General features: G+C 46.7%; 1 protein-coding gene across 1 annotated transcript in view; it reads right to left on the reverse strand.

Moving 5' to 3' along the window:
- Positions 1 to 16,335, reverse strand: part of LOC129698924 (uncharacterized) — a 92,150-nt gene that overhangs the window by 26,941 nt on the left and 48,874 nt on the right. The window contains exons 13-15 of the mRNA XM_055638369.1: positions 13,401 to 13,478; positions 12,297 to 12,401; positions 3,917 to 4,084 (exon numbers count right to left, since the gene is read on the reverse strand). Coding sequence (XP_055494344.1) covers positions 3,917 to 4,084; positions 12,297 to 12,401; positions 13,401 to 13,478 — 351 coding nt within the window. The remainder of the gene's footprint in view (positions 1 to 3,916; positions 4,085 to 12,296; positions 12,402 to 13,400; positions 13,479 to 16,335) is intronic.

The following is a 16,335-nucleotide window of genomic DNA, read 5'->3' on the forward strand; positions in this document are numbered from 1 at the left end:
AGCCATGGGAGTCAGTGGGTTTATAGTGTATGTCAGTTAGAAGTCTATCACCTGCAATGGAGATAGTGAGGTCAAGGAATGGTAGGGAAGTGTCGGAAATGGTCCAGGTGTATTTGAGTGCCGGATGGAAGTTAGTGGTGAAGTGGATGAAGTCAGTCAGTTGTGTGCGGGTGCAGGAGGTGGCACCAAAGCAGTCGTCGATGTAGCGGAGGTAGAGGTCGGGGATGGGGCCCTGGTATGTATTGAACAAGGATTGCTCGACGTAACCTACAAATAGGCAGGCATAGCTGGGGCCCATGCGTGTGCCCATAGCTACGCCTTGTATTTGGAGGAAGTGGGAGGAGTCGAACGTGAAGTTATTGAGGGTAAGGACCAGCTCCGCTAGGCGGAGGAGAGTGTCAGTGGCTGGGTATGGGTTGCTTCTCTGGTCGAGGAAGAACCGGAGGGCTGTGAGACCATCGTGGTGGGGGATGGAGGTGTATAGTGATTGGACGTCCATGGTGAAGATGAGGGGGTGAGGGCCTAGAGAATTGAATGCGCGGAGACGACGGAGAGTGTCTGAGGTGTCTTGAACATAGGTAGGGAGGGATTTAACCAAGGGTGATAGGATGGAGTCAAGGTATTTGGAAATGAGTTCGGTGGGGCACGAACAGGCGGAGACAATGGGTCTTCCGGGACAATCAGGTTTGTGGATTTTAGGGAGAAGGTAAAATCGGGCTGTGCGGGGCTGGGGAACGATGAGGTTGGAGGCTCGGTCGGGTAGGGCATTGGAGTGGATGAAGTTGGTGATGGTGCTGGAGATGGTGGCCTGGTGCTCGTCAGTGGGGTCATGGTCCAGGGGTAAGTAGGCGGAGGTGTCCGATAGTTGGCGCGTGGCCTCAGCTTTGTAGAGATCGGCGCGCCAGACTACCACGGCACCTCCCTTGTCAGCGGGTTTGATAACCAAATCTGGGTTGTTGCGGAGTGAGTCGATGGCAGAACGTTCATGTGGTGAGAGATTGGAGTGAGACAGGGGAGTGGAGAAGTTGAGGCGGTTGATGTCGCGACGGCAGTTATTGATAAAAAGTTCTAAAGCCGGAAATTGGCCACGAGGGGGGTTCCACGAGGAGGGGGTGCGTTGGAGACGGGAAAAGGGGTCATCAGTGGGGGGCGAGGACTCCTTCCCATGGAAGAAAGCTGTGAGGCGGAGGCGACGGTAGAAGCGCTCCAAGTCGTGGTGGGCGCGGAATTCATTGAGGTGGGGACGGAGGGGGACAAAGGTAAGACCTCTGTTGAGGACGGACCGTTTGGTGTTGGAGAGGGGGAGGGTCGGGGGGGATGGTGAACACTCGACAGGGATGGGGGTTGGGGCCGGAGGAAGGCAGGTGGGGACGAGGCGATGTGTGGTGGGGGGGGGGTGTGGGGGGTCAGGGGGTGGGGGGGGGTGAGAGGGCTGTGGTGTGGGTGGGGAAGAGCAGGGGCCACACAGTTAGAGGGGGTGGGGGGAGGAGACTTACAGTTAGAGGGGGTGGGGGGAGGAGACTCAGTCGAACTGCCACTGAGGTAGACCAGGCTGGGTCGACTGGCACTAGGACCCAGTGGAGTCAAACCCAGGAGAGTGGGAGTAAGCAGCGTGAGGGCTTCAGGCCCAGTGGAGAGTCCAGGCTCCAGGTAAGGCGACGGCTGTGGGTTGTTGGAGGGAGGTGGAGTGGCGCGGGTCAGCGGACCCGATGGTGAGAGTCCAGTGGCGCGGGTCAGCGGACCCGATGGTAATAGTCCAGTGGCGCGGGTCAGCGGACCCGATGTTCGGCGTCGATGGGCGGTTGAGTCGGGGTCCGCGGGCGATGTGTGGGAGGTCCCGGTGGGCGGATGGTCGGCGGGGCGGCAAGGCTCGGCCAGCCCGGGAATGCGACGAGATGAGCGGGTTGCGATGCAGCGGCCATGGAGATGGAGGCGCAGGCAGGCCCCGAGGAAGCAGATGTGGCTGTGGTATCGAGTCTGGGTAAGAATGTGGTCGTACAGTTGGAGGGCAGGAGGGATCACAGATGGGGGACAGTTAGAGAGGAGGTTGTGAAACTGTCTCCGGAGAGAAGAGGAGAACTTCTTCAAGGTGGGCATATCTTGAAGAGATAACGCAGTAGAGTATACACAGTGTTTAAGAGGGAACTGCAGATGCTGGAGAATCGAAGGTTACACAAAAAAGCTGGAGAAACTCAGCGGGTGCAGCAGCATCTATGGAGTGAAGGAAATAGGCAACGTTTCGGGCCGAAACCCTTCTTCAGACTGATCGGGGGCGGGGGTGGGTGGGGACAAGAAAGGGAAAAGGAGGAGTAGCCAGAAGGCTGGGGGATGGGAGGAGACAGCAGGGGGGCTGAGGAAGGGGAGGAGACAGCAAGGACTAACAAAATTGGGAGAATTCGATGTTCATGCCCCCGGGGTGCAGACTCCCCAAATGGAATATGAGGTGCTGTTCCTCCAATTTCCGGTGCTGCTCGCTGTGGCCATGGAGGAGACCCAGGACAGAGAGGTCGGAGACGGAGTGGGAGGGGGAGTTGAAGTGCTGAGCCACCGGGAGGTCAGCTTGGTTATTGCGGACCGAGCGGAGGTGTTCGGCGAAACGATCGCCCAACCTCCGCTTGGTCTCACCGATATAGATCTGCTGACATCTAGAGCAGCGGACGCAATAGATGAGGTTGGAAGAGATGCAGGTAAACCTCTGTCGCACCTGGAACGATTGCTTGGGTCCTTGAACGGAGTCGAGGGGGGAGGTAAAGGGACAAGTGTTGCATCTCTTGCGGTTGCAAGGGAAAGTGCCCGGGGAGGGGGTGGACCGAGAGGGAAGGGAAGAATTGACAAGGGAGTTATGGAGGGAGCGGTCTTTGCGGAAGGCAGATATGGGGGGAGATGGGAAGATGTGGCGAGTAGTGGGGTCACGTTGGAGGTGGCGAAACTGACGGAGGATTACTTTTTGTATGTGACGGCTGGTGGGGTGAAAGGTGAGGACTAGGGGGACTCGGCCCTTGTTGCGAGTGCGGGGATGGGGAGAGAGAGCAGTGTTGCGGGGTATGGAAGAGACCCTGGTGCGAGCCTCATTTATGGTGGAGGAGGGGAACCCCCGTTCCCTGAATAGTGAGGACATTTCAGATGTCCTGGTGTGGAACGCCTCATCCGTGGAGCAGATGCGGCGTAGACGGAGGAATTATTATTAGAAGATTATTAAGGGTTTGGACAAGCTAGAGGCAGGAAACATGTTCCCGATGTTGGGGGAGTACAGAAACAGGGGCCACAGTTTAAGAATAAGGGGTAAGCCATTTAGAACGGAGACGAGGAAACACTTTTTCACACAGAGAGTTGTGAGTCTGTGGAATTCTCTGCCTCAGAGGTCAGTGGAATCCAGTTCTCTGAATACTTTCAAGAGAGAGCTAGATAGGGCTCTTAAAGATAGCGGTGTTAGGGGATGTGGGGAGAAGGCAGGTACAGGGTACTGATTGAGGTTGATCAGCCATGATCACATTGAATGGCGGTGCTGGCTCGAATGGCCTACACCTATTGTCTATAATCTGTGTGATAGCTGAATCACACACAGGTGTATTCCACAACTCAAGAGAGAAATGAAAGTCAGTCATCTTCAAACCCTAATAGACTGCCGCAGAAGAGCTATTTTGTGAGAAATCAAATTTTGTTTGGAGAATATTGTTTGCATTATTTCCTGTGTAATGCACATAAGAATATTTGAGTATATATTTTTTTTCTAGCAACTTTGATAACTGAAAGTGGCTGAAGGCCTTGTTGAATCAGAAGTGGCAACACCTCAGAGCCATCTGATACGTTACTAGAGTGAATTTTCAAATCTGGTATTTAAAACCTCTAATAACCTGATTATTTGAAATGGAACCTTCTTGACAATCGCGAGTTTTCAGGTTGATGAAGGACTTACCGTAGATCTGCCCCGTCTGTAGCTGCTCTCTTTTATTTTGCTGTCTTCTCCCAATAAAGATTGTCGATTCCATAATTCAGGTATCAAAAGGTTTACTGCACTTTGCGCAACTGGTGTACCTCCTAAATCGCTAGGCGTAATACTTTTCCTAAATGTCTGCACCATTTTCTGAATAAAAGTCAGATTCAAGAAAAAACATAGTTAACAGAATCAGCAGATACAAAACTTCCATTCATATTACACACTTTGAGCTATAGCTGACATTTCAATTGGAAGATCATTTGTCTGACATATCATCCGTTTCTCCCTTCATGGATGCTGCCTGACTGGCTGAGTATTTTCAACAGTTTTGTTTCATTTTATAATAATTAAGTAAGTTGACTTGGGTCAGTGTAGGGAATATATTTCATGAGATCATCCTTTCCAGAAAAATCTATTTGATCTATTTTGTTAGTGCAATATCCATATCATCCATTAATTCATTCCAAGTTTCCTACATTTGCCCCTAACACGTAAAATATCTCCTATGAATCCCTTATAAACGTTGCCATTGAGTCAGTTTTAGTCTAATGTTCCAGGCTACCGCATACAATTAATAACTTTAGTTTAGAAAATTCTCCTCATCTAAACTGTGGTTAGAATCACAGAAAATCAGTGAAACTGAAGGAGGCCATAAAGATAATTGCGTCTAAGGTGGTCAAAATATTACCTTGAATAACCCACCATCCTTCCGAAGATCTAGGACATTTCTTCAAGGATCGTAATACTATTTCAGTGCAAAGAGTGTTTCTGCATCTATCACACTTTCAGGTAGAAACTGCCAACCCCCTACCTCAGGATGGATACCTCTCTGCTCTTCCCACTAATCCCAGCCCCCATTACTTTCATTCTATGCCCGTTGGTTTCTGAACCCACCTGTAAGGGCATGTCTTTTTAACTTGCTCTGTCTTGGCCCCTCATAACTTTATGCGTCAATCATCTTCCATCATTCTCCTCCATTTTAAAGTAAACAATGCCAGCATTTCCAGCCATATAAACCAACGCATGTTGTGCTGAGTTTCACCGTAACCTCTGTTTTGATATGTGTCTGCTTACGATATAGGTATAACAAGCACATATTAGACGGAGAAAGATGGCTCCACACCCACTCGTGTTGGGATCAAAAGCAGGAATTATTTATTTCCAAGTCAAAGGTCACTGACTGATTTACTAAGCATGTGCGAGAATGAGTACAGTTCATATGCATAAATTACATGGATATTGTGGCATCCTTTCCTTTTTGACATTTTGGGATTACATTTCCAACGATCTAAAACAAAGCAAACCTAAACACTTTTCATAATATTGCACCATAGTAATATGGTTTAACTTAACTGAATAAAACAACTGTTCTGTCTTATTTCACAATTTCGACCATAGCCACACAAATAACATTCACATGCTTTCTTCTCATAAGCATGTAGGTACATCACAACAAAACACCTTACTTCTTGACATACTCGCCATATCTTTCCGGTGGTCTGATAACTCTTCCTGCCCTAGTCTTTGTGATGGTGTTTCTTTCAGAAGTGTCTTTCTTTTCAGTGTGTATTCTGTGCATCACTTCTAGTTTATTCTCTTGTGTCACTGTTTTTGTTTAATTTTCTCTGTGTTATGAGTTGCGCGAGTTGCATCTTTTTCTGGTGATGCCTTTTGTGTTGTTTTTTTTCTGTCAGCTGAGGTTTCAGATTTCTCAGTCTTCTCTGTGTCTGATGGTTTCTCTGGAGTTATGTGTGGGGGTAGTTCTCTGGTCTTCTTCAGATCCACTCAATTACATCGGATAGAACTCCTGACTCTGTCTCAACTTCACATGATCTCTCATCCAGTCGTTTCTGAACTGTTGCTCTCTGCCATCTGGTATCTCCTAGTTTATAGGGTTTGAGTCTTACGACATCACCTTCCAGGATTGGCAGATCCTTTGCATGCTGGTTGTAGATCTTTGACTGTTTTCCTTGCAAATCCTTCATCTTTTTCCTCTCTTCCGTGAGTATCTCAGCACCACATGGTTTGAGGAGGTTTGATGTAGTTGGTAGTGTCGTTCTTGTTCTCCTTCCATGTAGTCTTTGTGCAGGAGTACTGGTCACTCCTTGCACATGGGGTGTTGCGCAATTCCAGCATTGCCAAGTAGACACCTGGCTTGGAGTGAGTGGTTTTCTTCAGAACTCGCTTAGCTGCCTTGACTGCCGATTCCACCTCCACCTGTCTTGGAGAAATTGTGTAGTGGTCAAATTCCCATTTCCTGGCAAATTTGGCGAACTCCTCTGATGAGAACTCTGTCCCGCTGTCGCTTACCACAGTGCTGGGAATTCCGTATCTTGCGAAGTGGTTCTTGAGTTTCACAATGATTGTCCTGCTGGTTAGGTCTTACAGTCTGTCTATTTCCCAGAAATTAGATAGTCAACTGTGATTAAATAATGCTTTCCCTCAAGTTCGAACAGATCGGTTCCCACTTTCTCCCATGGGCGATCTGGGAGGTCATGGGGCATCAGAGTTTCATTCTGATTCTGTTGTTCGTACATCCTGCAGGCTTCACAGTTTGAAATGAACTGCTTCACATCGGAGTTCATTCCGGGCCAGGAAATGCATTCTCTAGCACGTCTGAGGGTTCCTTCTACTGCTAGGTGAGAGGTGTGGAGTGTCTCCTTCATACCTTTGTGTAGAATGATAGGGTTTACAACTCTCTCTCCTCTGAATACTAGACCGTCTTGCACACTCAACTCGTCTCTGACATTGAAGTACAGTTGTGCTGCCTCTCTGATTTCTGCTTTGTGATCTGGCCATCTATTTTGGATTATTTTCTTCACGGTCTATAGTGTTTTGTCTTCCTGGTATGGGCTTCAATGCGTTTGACCTTGTCGTCTCCCATGCTCAAGGACTCAACTATGTTGACATCAATGAATCTGGTCGATTCTGTGGTGTCCAGGAGGTATGTTCAGGAGAGCACATCTGCTAGATGCATGTCTTTTCCCTTTACCCATTTGATCTCGATGTCATAGTGTAGCATCCTCATCATCATGCCCTGAAGATGTCTTGGTGCTCTATGCAGAGGCTTTTTGACGATGACTTCCAATGGCTTGTGGTCACTCTCAACGATCACTCTCTGTCCGTAGGTGTACTGATGAAAGTGCTCAAAGGCAAACACTATTGCTAGTGCCTCCTTTTCAATTTGAGCATATCTCTGCTCAGTTGGCGTCAATGCTCGACTCACATAGGACAGTGGTTGCACCTAGATCTGCCTTGCTTGCATCACATTGTATGGTCAGCTGTTCATCTGGTGTGTAGTACGGCAGGATAGGTGCCGTTGTCAACAGCTCCTTGATCTTTGACATTGCCGTGTTATGTTCTGATGACCATCCCCACTCTACATCCTTGCGGGTCAATCTCCTCAAAGGCTCGAATGTGTCTGACAACAGTGGCAGGAATCTTGCCAAGTAATCTTTGGAGTTCTGTTGGATTTGTTGGGTTGGGCATCTCTAGGACTGCCTGGATCTTCTTCGGATCCGGTTACAGGCCACGATCTGTAACTACATGTCCTAGAAATGTGATACAAGTAGTTTTCACTACTGACTTCTTCCGGTTCAGCTTGATGCCTTTGTCTCTGCATCGATGAAGAAGATCTTGCGGTCTTGCATCTTGGTTCCTTTCTGCATCTTCTCTGGTGTCTCCTCCGTATAGGATGGTGTTGTTTGCAACACATTCCACTCCCTCTAAGGCTTGTTGCGGCTTCTTCTGGAAGATCTCTGCACTTACTTTCAGTCCAAATGGCAACCTCTTCCAGCGATATTTCCCAAAGGGGGTGTTCATGGTTGTTAGGAAACTGCTCTGCTCATCTAGTTCACAGTGGAGGTATCCTGACTTCACATCAAATTTGGAGAAAATATTTGCCTTGGACAGCTCAGAGGGTACGTCCTCTATGACTGTTAGTCTGTGGATTTCCCTTTTGAGGACTTTGTTGAGGGGGTCTAGGATCTATGCAGAACCTCGACTGTGCTGTCCTTTTACTCTGTAATGACAGCCTGTTACACCACTCAGTTGGTTCTTCGACTATAGTCAAGGTCAGCTTTATGAGACCATTCTTGACCTTCCCTTTCATGGCTACAGGTACCGGTTTTGCAGGACACTGTGATAGGGTCACACCCTCCGTCTGTGTTACCAACTTGACCTTGCCTGGTAGTCTCCCAGTCTTTCGTCGTCAAAGACATAATTGTAACTCTTGAGTAATGAATCAACCTCTCTAACAGCATTCAAGCTCTTGAAATTCTCGTAGTGAACCGTGATAATTTTCATCTGTTGCGCAGCTTTGCCAATCAGGACTGTGTGAGCCAACCTTCCTCTACCACTATGAAGTGAACATGGTACTTCTTGCTGGTCATCTTGTTCCGGAGTATGACTTTCGTCCTATCTTCCGCCAGCAGGTTGGATCCGTTGTACTTCTTTAAGATGATTTTCTCTCATCTAATGTCCTCTTTGTTGGGTACATGATCCTTGGGAATCACATTAACACTGGCACCAGATTCAAAGTGAAACTTCATGACTTCTGTATCAAACTGCATCTCAGCGAATAGGCCTGAAGAAGAATTGTTTCCGGCTACATTGCCCTCAATGCAACTCACAGACTCTGCGTCAGAAATGGACGGTGTGTCAGATGACTCTGCGACCTTGTGCAGACCATGTTTCTACGTGCTCTCCTTCCTCTGCTTGCAGCAGCAGGTGAAGTGGTTTTGTTGTCCGCATCTGTTGCGGTTGTTCCCATATGCTGGGCATTCCTCCTTCCTGCGCTTGTGCATCCTCACACAAAACTTGCACTTGACTGGTCCCTGATTCTTCCTCTGCGAAAGAATATCAACCTTCTTTTCCCTCGGTTTGAATCGTTCCGCCTTGTGTATTTTCAGCTCTTCTCTGTTACCTCCGAGGATCTATATATGTCCACAGTCTCCTGCAGGGTCAGATTCCTCTTCTGAATCATTTAAAAATAATTTGTAAATAACTGGGATCCCAGCACTGAGCCTTCGGCACTCCGCTAGTCACTGCCTGCTATTCTGAAAAGGGCCCGTTAATTCCTACTCTTTGCTTCCTGCCTGCCAATCAGTTCTCTATCCATGTCAATACCCTACCCTCGAGACCATGTGCTCTAATTTTGAGTGCTAATCTTTTGTGTGGGACCTTGTCAAAGGCCATTTGAAAATCCAGATACACTACATCCACAAGCTCTCCCTTATCCATTCTCCTTGTTACATCCTCAAAAAATTCCAGAAGATTAGTCAAGCATGATATCTCCTCCATATATTCATGCTGACTTTGACCAATCCTGTCACTGCTTTCCAAATGCGCTGCTATTACATCTTTAATAATCGACTCGAGCATCTTCCCACTACCAATGTAAGGCTAACTGTTCTATAATTCCATTTTCTCTCTCCCTCCTTTCTTAAAAAGTGGGGTTACATTGGCTACCCTCCAGTCCACAGGAACGGATCCAGAGTCGAGAGAACATTGGAAAATGATCACCAATCCATCCACGATTTCTCAGGTCATCACCTTGAGTACTCTGGAATGCAGACCACCAGGCCTTGGGGATTTATCTGCCTTTAGTCCCAACAATTTACCTAACACCATTTCCTGACTAATGTGGATTCCCTTCAGTTCCTCCCTCCCCGAGTATTTCTGGGAGATTATTTGTGTCTTCCTTAGTGAAGACAGAACCAAAGTACTCATTTAACTGGTCTGCCATTTCCTTGATTCCCATTATAAATTCACCTGTTTCTGACTGTAAGGGACCTACATGTCCACTAATCTTTTCCTCTTCACATATCTAAAGAAGCTTTGACAGTCAGTTTTTGTATTTCCTGCAAGCTTTCTTTCATGCTCTGTTTTCCCCCTCTTAATTGACGCCTTTGTCCTCCACTGTTGAGTTCTAAATTTCTCCCAGTCCTCAGGTTTGCGGCTCCCTCTGGCCAATTTATATGCCTCTTCCTTGGATTTAACACTTAGCTTAATTTCCCTCCTTACCCATGGTTGAACCACCTTCCCCGTTTTATTTTTTCGCCATACAGGGATGAACAATTTTTGTAGTTCATCCATGCAATCCTGAAATCTTTGCCATTGCATCTCCACCGTCAACCCTTTGAGGACCATTTGCCAATCTATCCTAGCCAATTCCCGTCTCATACTGTCAAAGTATCCTTTCTTTAAATTCAGGACCCTAGTCTCTGAATTAACCATGTCACTCAAGAGGCAAGGGTCAAGAGTGTTTTATTGTCATATGTCCCGGATGGAACAACAAAATTCTTACTTGCTGCAGCACAACTCTCCATCTTAATGCAGAATTCAACCGTATTATGGTCACTGTTGCCCAAGGGGCTTTGCACAACAAGATTGCTAATGGGCCTGTCCCACTTAGGCGATATTTTAGGCAACTACAGGCGACTAGTTTGTCACCACGTTCGACAAGGGAGTAGTCTCCTCAGTCGTGCTAAAAGTCGTAACGTCTTTCTAGTCGTTGCTAAATTTTCAACATGTTGAACATTGTTCCGCGACAGTGGGTTTAACGCCAATGAGCATAGCTTGACTTCTGCTGACGTGGGTGCTGTCGTAGGTTGTCGCCGGTTTTACGGCGACCTGCTACGACTATGACTGTCACCAGCAGTTGCCTAAAAAAGTGGGCTAATCCTTCCTCATAACACAATACTCAGTCTAGGGTGGCCTGCCCTCTAGTCGGTTCCTCGACATATTGGCTTAGAAAACCATCCCGTTGTATACATTCCAGGAAATTCTCCTCCTCAGCGTTGTTACGCTTTAAGCAGACAAATGGGGCATTAGTTTAATTTCTCGTTTGGCAGAATGGGACATCTATTCTTCCTGGAGATGTAAAATATTCCATTCTTGCTGAGTGTCATTGATGAGTGTCAAGACTTTCACACGGGAAAGAATTAGGGAAACCATCTGCTTTTTTTTGCTGAAAGTTTGTGTGCAGTGAACTCTGACATGTGAACAATCGAACATGCAACATCTGAGCATTTCCACCACAAGTGAATGATCTGGATTGATCCTGACCTAAACTTTCCTGCTTTCAGAATTCTCTCCATGGGCTGGAAAATGATGAGTGTTTAAACAGCAAAGTAATAAATCAGGAAGGAATTTGCTGATTTGCAAGGAACCTATAGAAAGAGTTATCAAAACCTGCAATTAGGGCAGAGGTGAATATCAGAAGTTCATACTTTGTCATAATGTCTGCTGTGTGAACATAGATTCAGGACAATAGAGTTTCCATCCATGGTGAGCAAAATGTTGATAAAGTATGTTGTCAAGACTTTACATACTTTCGTATTATTGGGCTCTCCAGCCGGATGGTGAATATTTCCCTTACGAACACATTGTCTGAAGAAGGGTTTTCGACCCGAAACGTTGCCTATTTCCTTCGATCCATAGATGCTGCCTCACCCGCTGAGTTTCTCCAGCATTTTTGTCTACCTTTGATTTTCCAGCATCTGCAGTTCCTTCTTGAACTCCATTGTTTATTTTGTTATTTATCTTTTTGTGCTTGTGTTACCTTGCTGAATCGATACGTTTTCCTGATAGGGATTCCCCACCAGTGATACCAGGGAAAAACAGATTCAACTGAAGACAACTTTCAAAGCCAAGGCCTTATTTCCCTCACATATGAATGATTGAGGGGTTATTAATTTAAGAACTTAATAAGATCTGATGGGAAGGTTAGAGAGAAATTTCTACCTGTAGAGGACCAGATAAAAACAGAAACATCACAAAACAATTCTTTGCACAACGTATCTTAGAAATCTGGATTTCTATTCACCAAAGAGCTGCTAAATTAGTAGATATGTTGGAAATCTCAGAACTCAGTCACAGAGATTGGTTAGGCAAGAGCACTATCGATCTCAGGCTAAGGAACTCGGGTAGATAAATTAACTTAGGATGGAGATTTGTGAAAACTTAATTTAACAGCAAACTGTGTTTAAAGGGGGGGAATATTCTATTCCTGTTTCTATGCTCCCTCATCTCGTTTCTGGATCGAGTTAACCTTCACTCTTTCTCGTTTTAGTATCACCTCCTTTCATTTCAATGAAATACAGGATCTGCTGTTGATTCTGCTTCTAGATTCAAAGAAGATTGGGAATTTACTTTAAAGAACATGCTTCCACAAATTAAGCAGCCCTACAACACTTTCACCTAGTTGTCCAAATTCCTAACAACCTATGTAGAAACATCGACCAAAGCTCACAGCTTTTGAGTAAGTTGGAAAAAGCCAAAATTTAACAACTTCTGCACATTAATTTGTGTATAATCCACCAAGACAGTTGTATTTCTCTACCCAAAGGCTTCATACCATAAATTTAAGAAATGGTCTGTGTAACGCCACGATTGAGGCAATCAACGGGTTGGATGGTTGCTGTTGACTTTCTTTCGCATTTTTCTCATCAACTGATGAATTCTGGAAAAGCAAGAAACAACATTAATCTCAAATGCTTGGGGAAACAGTGCTATAAAGACGTGTCGAACATTTAGGCTAGGGCTTTTTAGAAAAGTGAATGGTTTGTGCCAAGAACATCGAAGAAAGGTTCACACATAGATTTGGTGATTTCTTGACTTGGATTTCCCCTTGCCTTATATCATTTGTTCTCAGGCACCACTGAAGATCTGCAACATTGATGGCTGAGGAGCTGATTATACTGAAGGATTCTCACAACAACCCACAATGTAAAAAAGCAGTTTTGCAATAAGATTGTAGCATACAATTGTAATTAAAGAAAGCAGGAATATTGTAAGCAAATGTGTTACAAATTATGAAAAGGTTGTGATCTCCATTGACCCTGACTAATAATGATCACCCCAACCACTATCCCTGCAACTTGATCTTTTCTCTCCCAATCTCACTCAGTCACCAACTCTCATTCCCCTTGTCCATTCAATTCAAAAAGTCACAGAGGGAAGATTTTATGGGTAGTGAACTGAAGTCTACAGGACTTTGGGGACACCTCTGTTTGTGGCAGGTGGTTGGAGGTGGAGAGGGAGGGGGAGAGGGGGAGAGGGTGCTGGAGGGGATAGAGGGAAGAGTCAAAATAAGATTGTGGTCAGTGACGAGAATTTCCATGAAAAAGGCCAAGGGAATAGTCGCCAAGTGAAAGTGTAAATGAGCTGATGTTTGAAAAAAGCCACGATTGTTTTTTGTAGTTGATGACACTGAACTCTACCTCTTGATCCGTGCACACTTCCTTTTCTCACTTTACTTATTGAATCAGTTTGCTCAGCATTTTGTTACTCTATGCACATGCAATCAGGCACTGGATCAAGTGAGAATATGCAGCTACAAGCCTGCATAATATAAATATTTAATAACAAGGATCATTCCAGTTCACACTTAGCTGATTTATGAGGCGACAGTCGCTGCATGTTTTGGCAGCTACGTGCGATGAATTGACTGTAGACTTACACTTGAAATCGTGCTGTCAGAAGGAATTTTGATCTGTACTGACTTCGGGATATTTAAATCGAGGGATTGGTCTGCACTCTGGAAAAGAAAGGGTTAATTTATAAAATGTACAGATCAATCATCAAGGATAATATTGCAGTGGAGGAGAGAGTGGATATGCTGGTTTGGAAGGCTAAGAATGTGTTACTTCAGGTGTGACTTCAGGTGTGTTCTATAGACTGCCAGCCAGTAGAAAAGATGAATGAATGCAGCGGCAGCGGCGACCCGACCTCGGGAGCTCGCAGGTCACAGGTTGGTGACCTGCTTTTCCGGAGCTCCCGCAACAACAGCTTCGTCCGCTGGACTGGAGGGTGGCAGCTTCGATCACCCCGGGCCGCGGAGTTTGAACCGGCCCGTTCGCGGTGCTTGGATTCAGCCGCGGGACTGACTTACTTACCATCACCCATCCGAACTCGTCACAACATCCGAAGCTTGGATTGCCTCGGCGCAGAGGGAGAACAAGGAGGGAAGTGACAAGGACTTTAAGATTTTTGCCTTCCATCACAGTGAGGTGGTGCCTGGTGAACTCACTGTGGTGGATGTTAATTTGTGTTTATTGTGTTGTTTGTCATTTTTATTATATGTATAATAATAATAATAAATGTATTATTTTTTTTTTATGGGTGCCTTTCAAGAGTCTCAAGGACACCTTACAAAAATTTAGCAGGTAGAGGAAAAACATGTAAGGGGAATGAAATAAATAGTAGAGGCATGACTAGTACACAAAATAAATACAGAATTCAATACAAAACACAGTATGAGGCAATTAATGCACAGATGAAAAGGGACGGCACGTGGGGCTAAGGACAGGCAGAAGTGAAGAGATGGGTCTTGAGGCGGGACTGGAAGATGGTGAGGGACACGGAATTGCGGATCAGTTGGGGGAGGGAGTTCCAGACCCTGGGAGCTGCCCTGGAGAAGGCTCTGTCCCCAAAACTGCGGAGGTTGGACTTGTGGATGGAGAGGAGACCAGCTGATGTGGATCTGAGGGACCGTGAGGGTTGGTAGGGGGAGAGGAGGTCAGTGAGATATGGGGGGCCAGATGGTGGAGGGCTTTGTAGGTGAGGATCAGAATTTTGTAGGTGATCCGGTGGGAGATGGGAAGCCAGTGAAGTTGTTTGAGGACTGGAGTGATGTGATGCCAGGATTTGGTATGGGTGATGAGTCGGGTGGCTGCGTTCTGGACCAGTTGGAGTCGGTTGATGTAGGTGGAGCTGATGCCAAGGAGAAGTGAGTTGCAATAGTCCAGTCGGGAGGAGATGAAGGCATGGATGAGTCTTTCAGCAGCGGGAGGTGTGAGAGAGGGTCTGAGTTTGGCGATGTTGCAGAGATGAAAGAAGGAGGTTTTAATGACATGGCGGATGTGAGGCTCAAGGGAGAGGGTGGAATCAAAGATCACGCCAAGGTTGCGGGCCTGGGGAGATGGGGAGACAGTGGTGCCGTCGATGGTGAGAGTGGGGTTATTGATTTTGCTGAGTATGGCTTTGGAGCCTATGAGGAGGAATTCTGTCTTATCGCTGTTGAGTTTGAGGAAATTATGTTGTATCCAGGTTTTTATAGCTGCCAAACAGGAGTTGATATGGGAGAGGGAGGGGTTGTGGGGGGATTTGGTGCCGAGGTAGATCTGGGTGTCATCAGCGTAACAGTGGAAGTCCAGATTGAAGTGGCGGAGTATCTGACCAAGGGGGAGGATGTAGATGATGAAGAGGAGGGGGCCGAGTACGGAGCCTTGGGGAACGTCTTGAGTGACTGTGACTGTAGCAGAGGTGTGGTTGTGGAGAGAGATGAAGTGGGATCTGTTGGAAAGGTAGGAACGGAGCCAGCTGAGTGCAGAGCCTTCAATGCCGAGGTCTTTGAGTCTGGTGAGCAGGATGTTATGGTTCACTGTATCGAAGGCTGCGCTCAGGTCGAGGAGGATGAGGATGTTGAGGGAACCAGTGTCAGCAGAGGTGAGGAGGTCGTTGAGGACTTTGAGGAGAGCAGTTTCTGTGCTATGGAGGGGGCGAAAGCCAGATTGGAGGGGTTCAAGTAGGTTATACGCAAGGTGGTGGGAATGAAGTTGCGACGCAACGATACGCTCCAGGGTTTTTGAAAGAAAGGAGAGGTTTGAGATTGGGCAGTAGTTAATGAGAGAGGAGGGATCAAGACCAGGTTTCTTTAAGATTGGTGTAACAGCAGCAGTTTTGAAAGCGGAGGGGACAATTCCTTGGGACAATGAGGAGGTGAAGAGATTAGTGAGGTAGGGGCAGAGAACGGGGAGGCAGGACTTCAACAGGGGAATGGGGAGAGGGTCGAGGGAGCAGGTAGTGGGTTTGGAAGAGCTGATGAGTTTGGAGATTTCAATAGCGGTGACCAGGTCAAACTGGGAGAGGAAGCAGTGTGGAGGAGGGGTAAGGAGGTCAGTGGAGATGTTGAAAGGATGGGCCTTGGTAGGTGGTGGAGTAGATGCTGGGGAGTCGGTACAGGGGATAAAGATTGATAGATGGTGCTGATTTTATCAGCGAAAAAGTGGAGGAATGAGTTGCAGAGATCCGGAGTAGAGGTAGGGAGAGTGTTGGCTCGAGGCTTGAGGAGGTTGCCCACTGTGGAGAAGAGGGTTCTGTGGTTTAAGCAGGGATCGGTGAATATGGAGGAGAGGTAGGCAGATTTTGCAGCAATGAGAGCATCTTTGTAGTCAGTGAGGTGGAGTTTGTAAGCTTCAAGGTGGACTATGAGAGATGATTTCTTTGTAAGTCACTCGAGTTGGCGACCAGTCTGTTTCAGTTTACGAAGTGCAGGTGTGTACCAGGGTGAAGATGTGTTGAAAGTTACGGTTCTTGTTTTGAGGGGGGCCAGTGTTGAGGGAGGTAGACAAGGTGGAGTTGAGATGGTTTGTGAGATCATCAGGTGAGATGGG

The sequence above is a fragment of the Leucoraja erinacea genome, chromosome 7 (assembly GCF_028641065.1).
Source record: "Leucoraja erinacea ecotype New England chromosome 7, Leri_hhj_1, whole genome shotgun sequence".
NCBI classification, from domain to species: Eukaryota; Metazoa; Chordata; class Chondrichthyes; order Rajiformes; family Rajidae; genus Leucoraja; species Leucoraja erinaceus.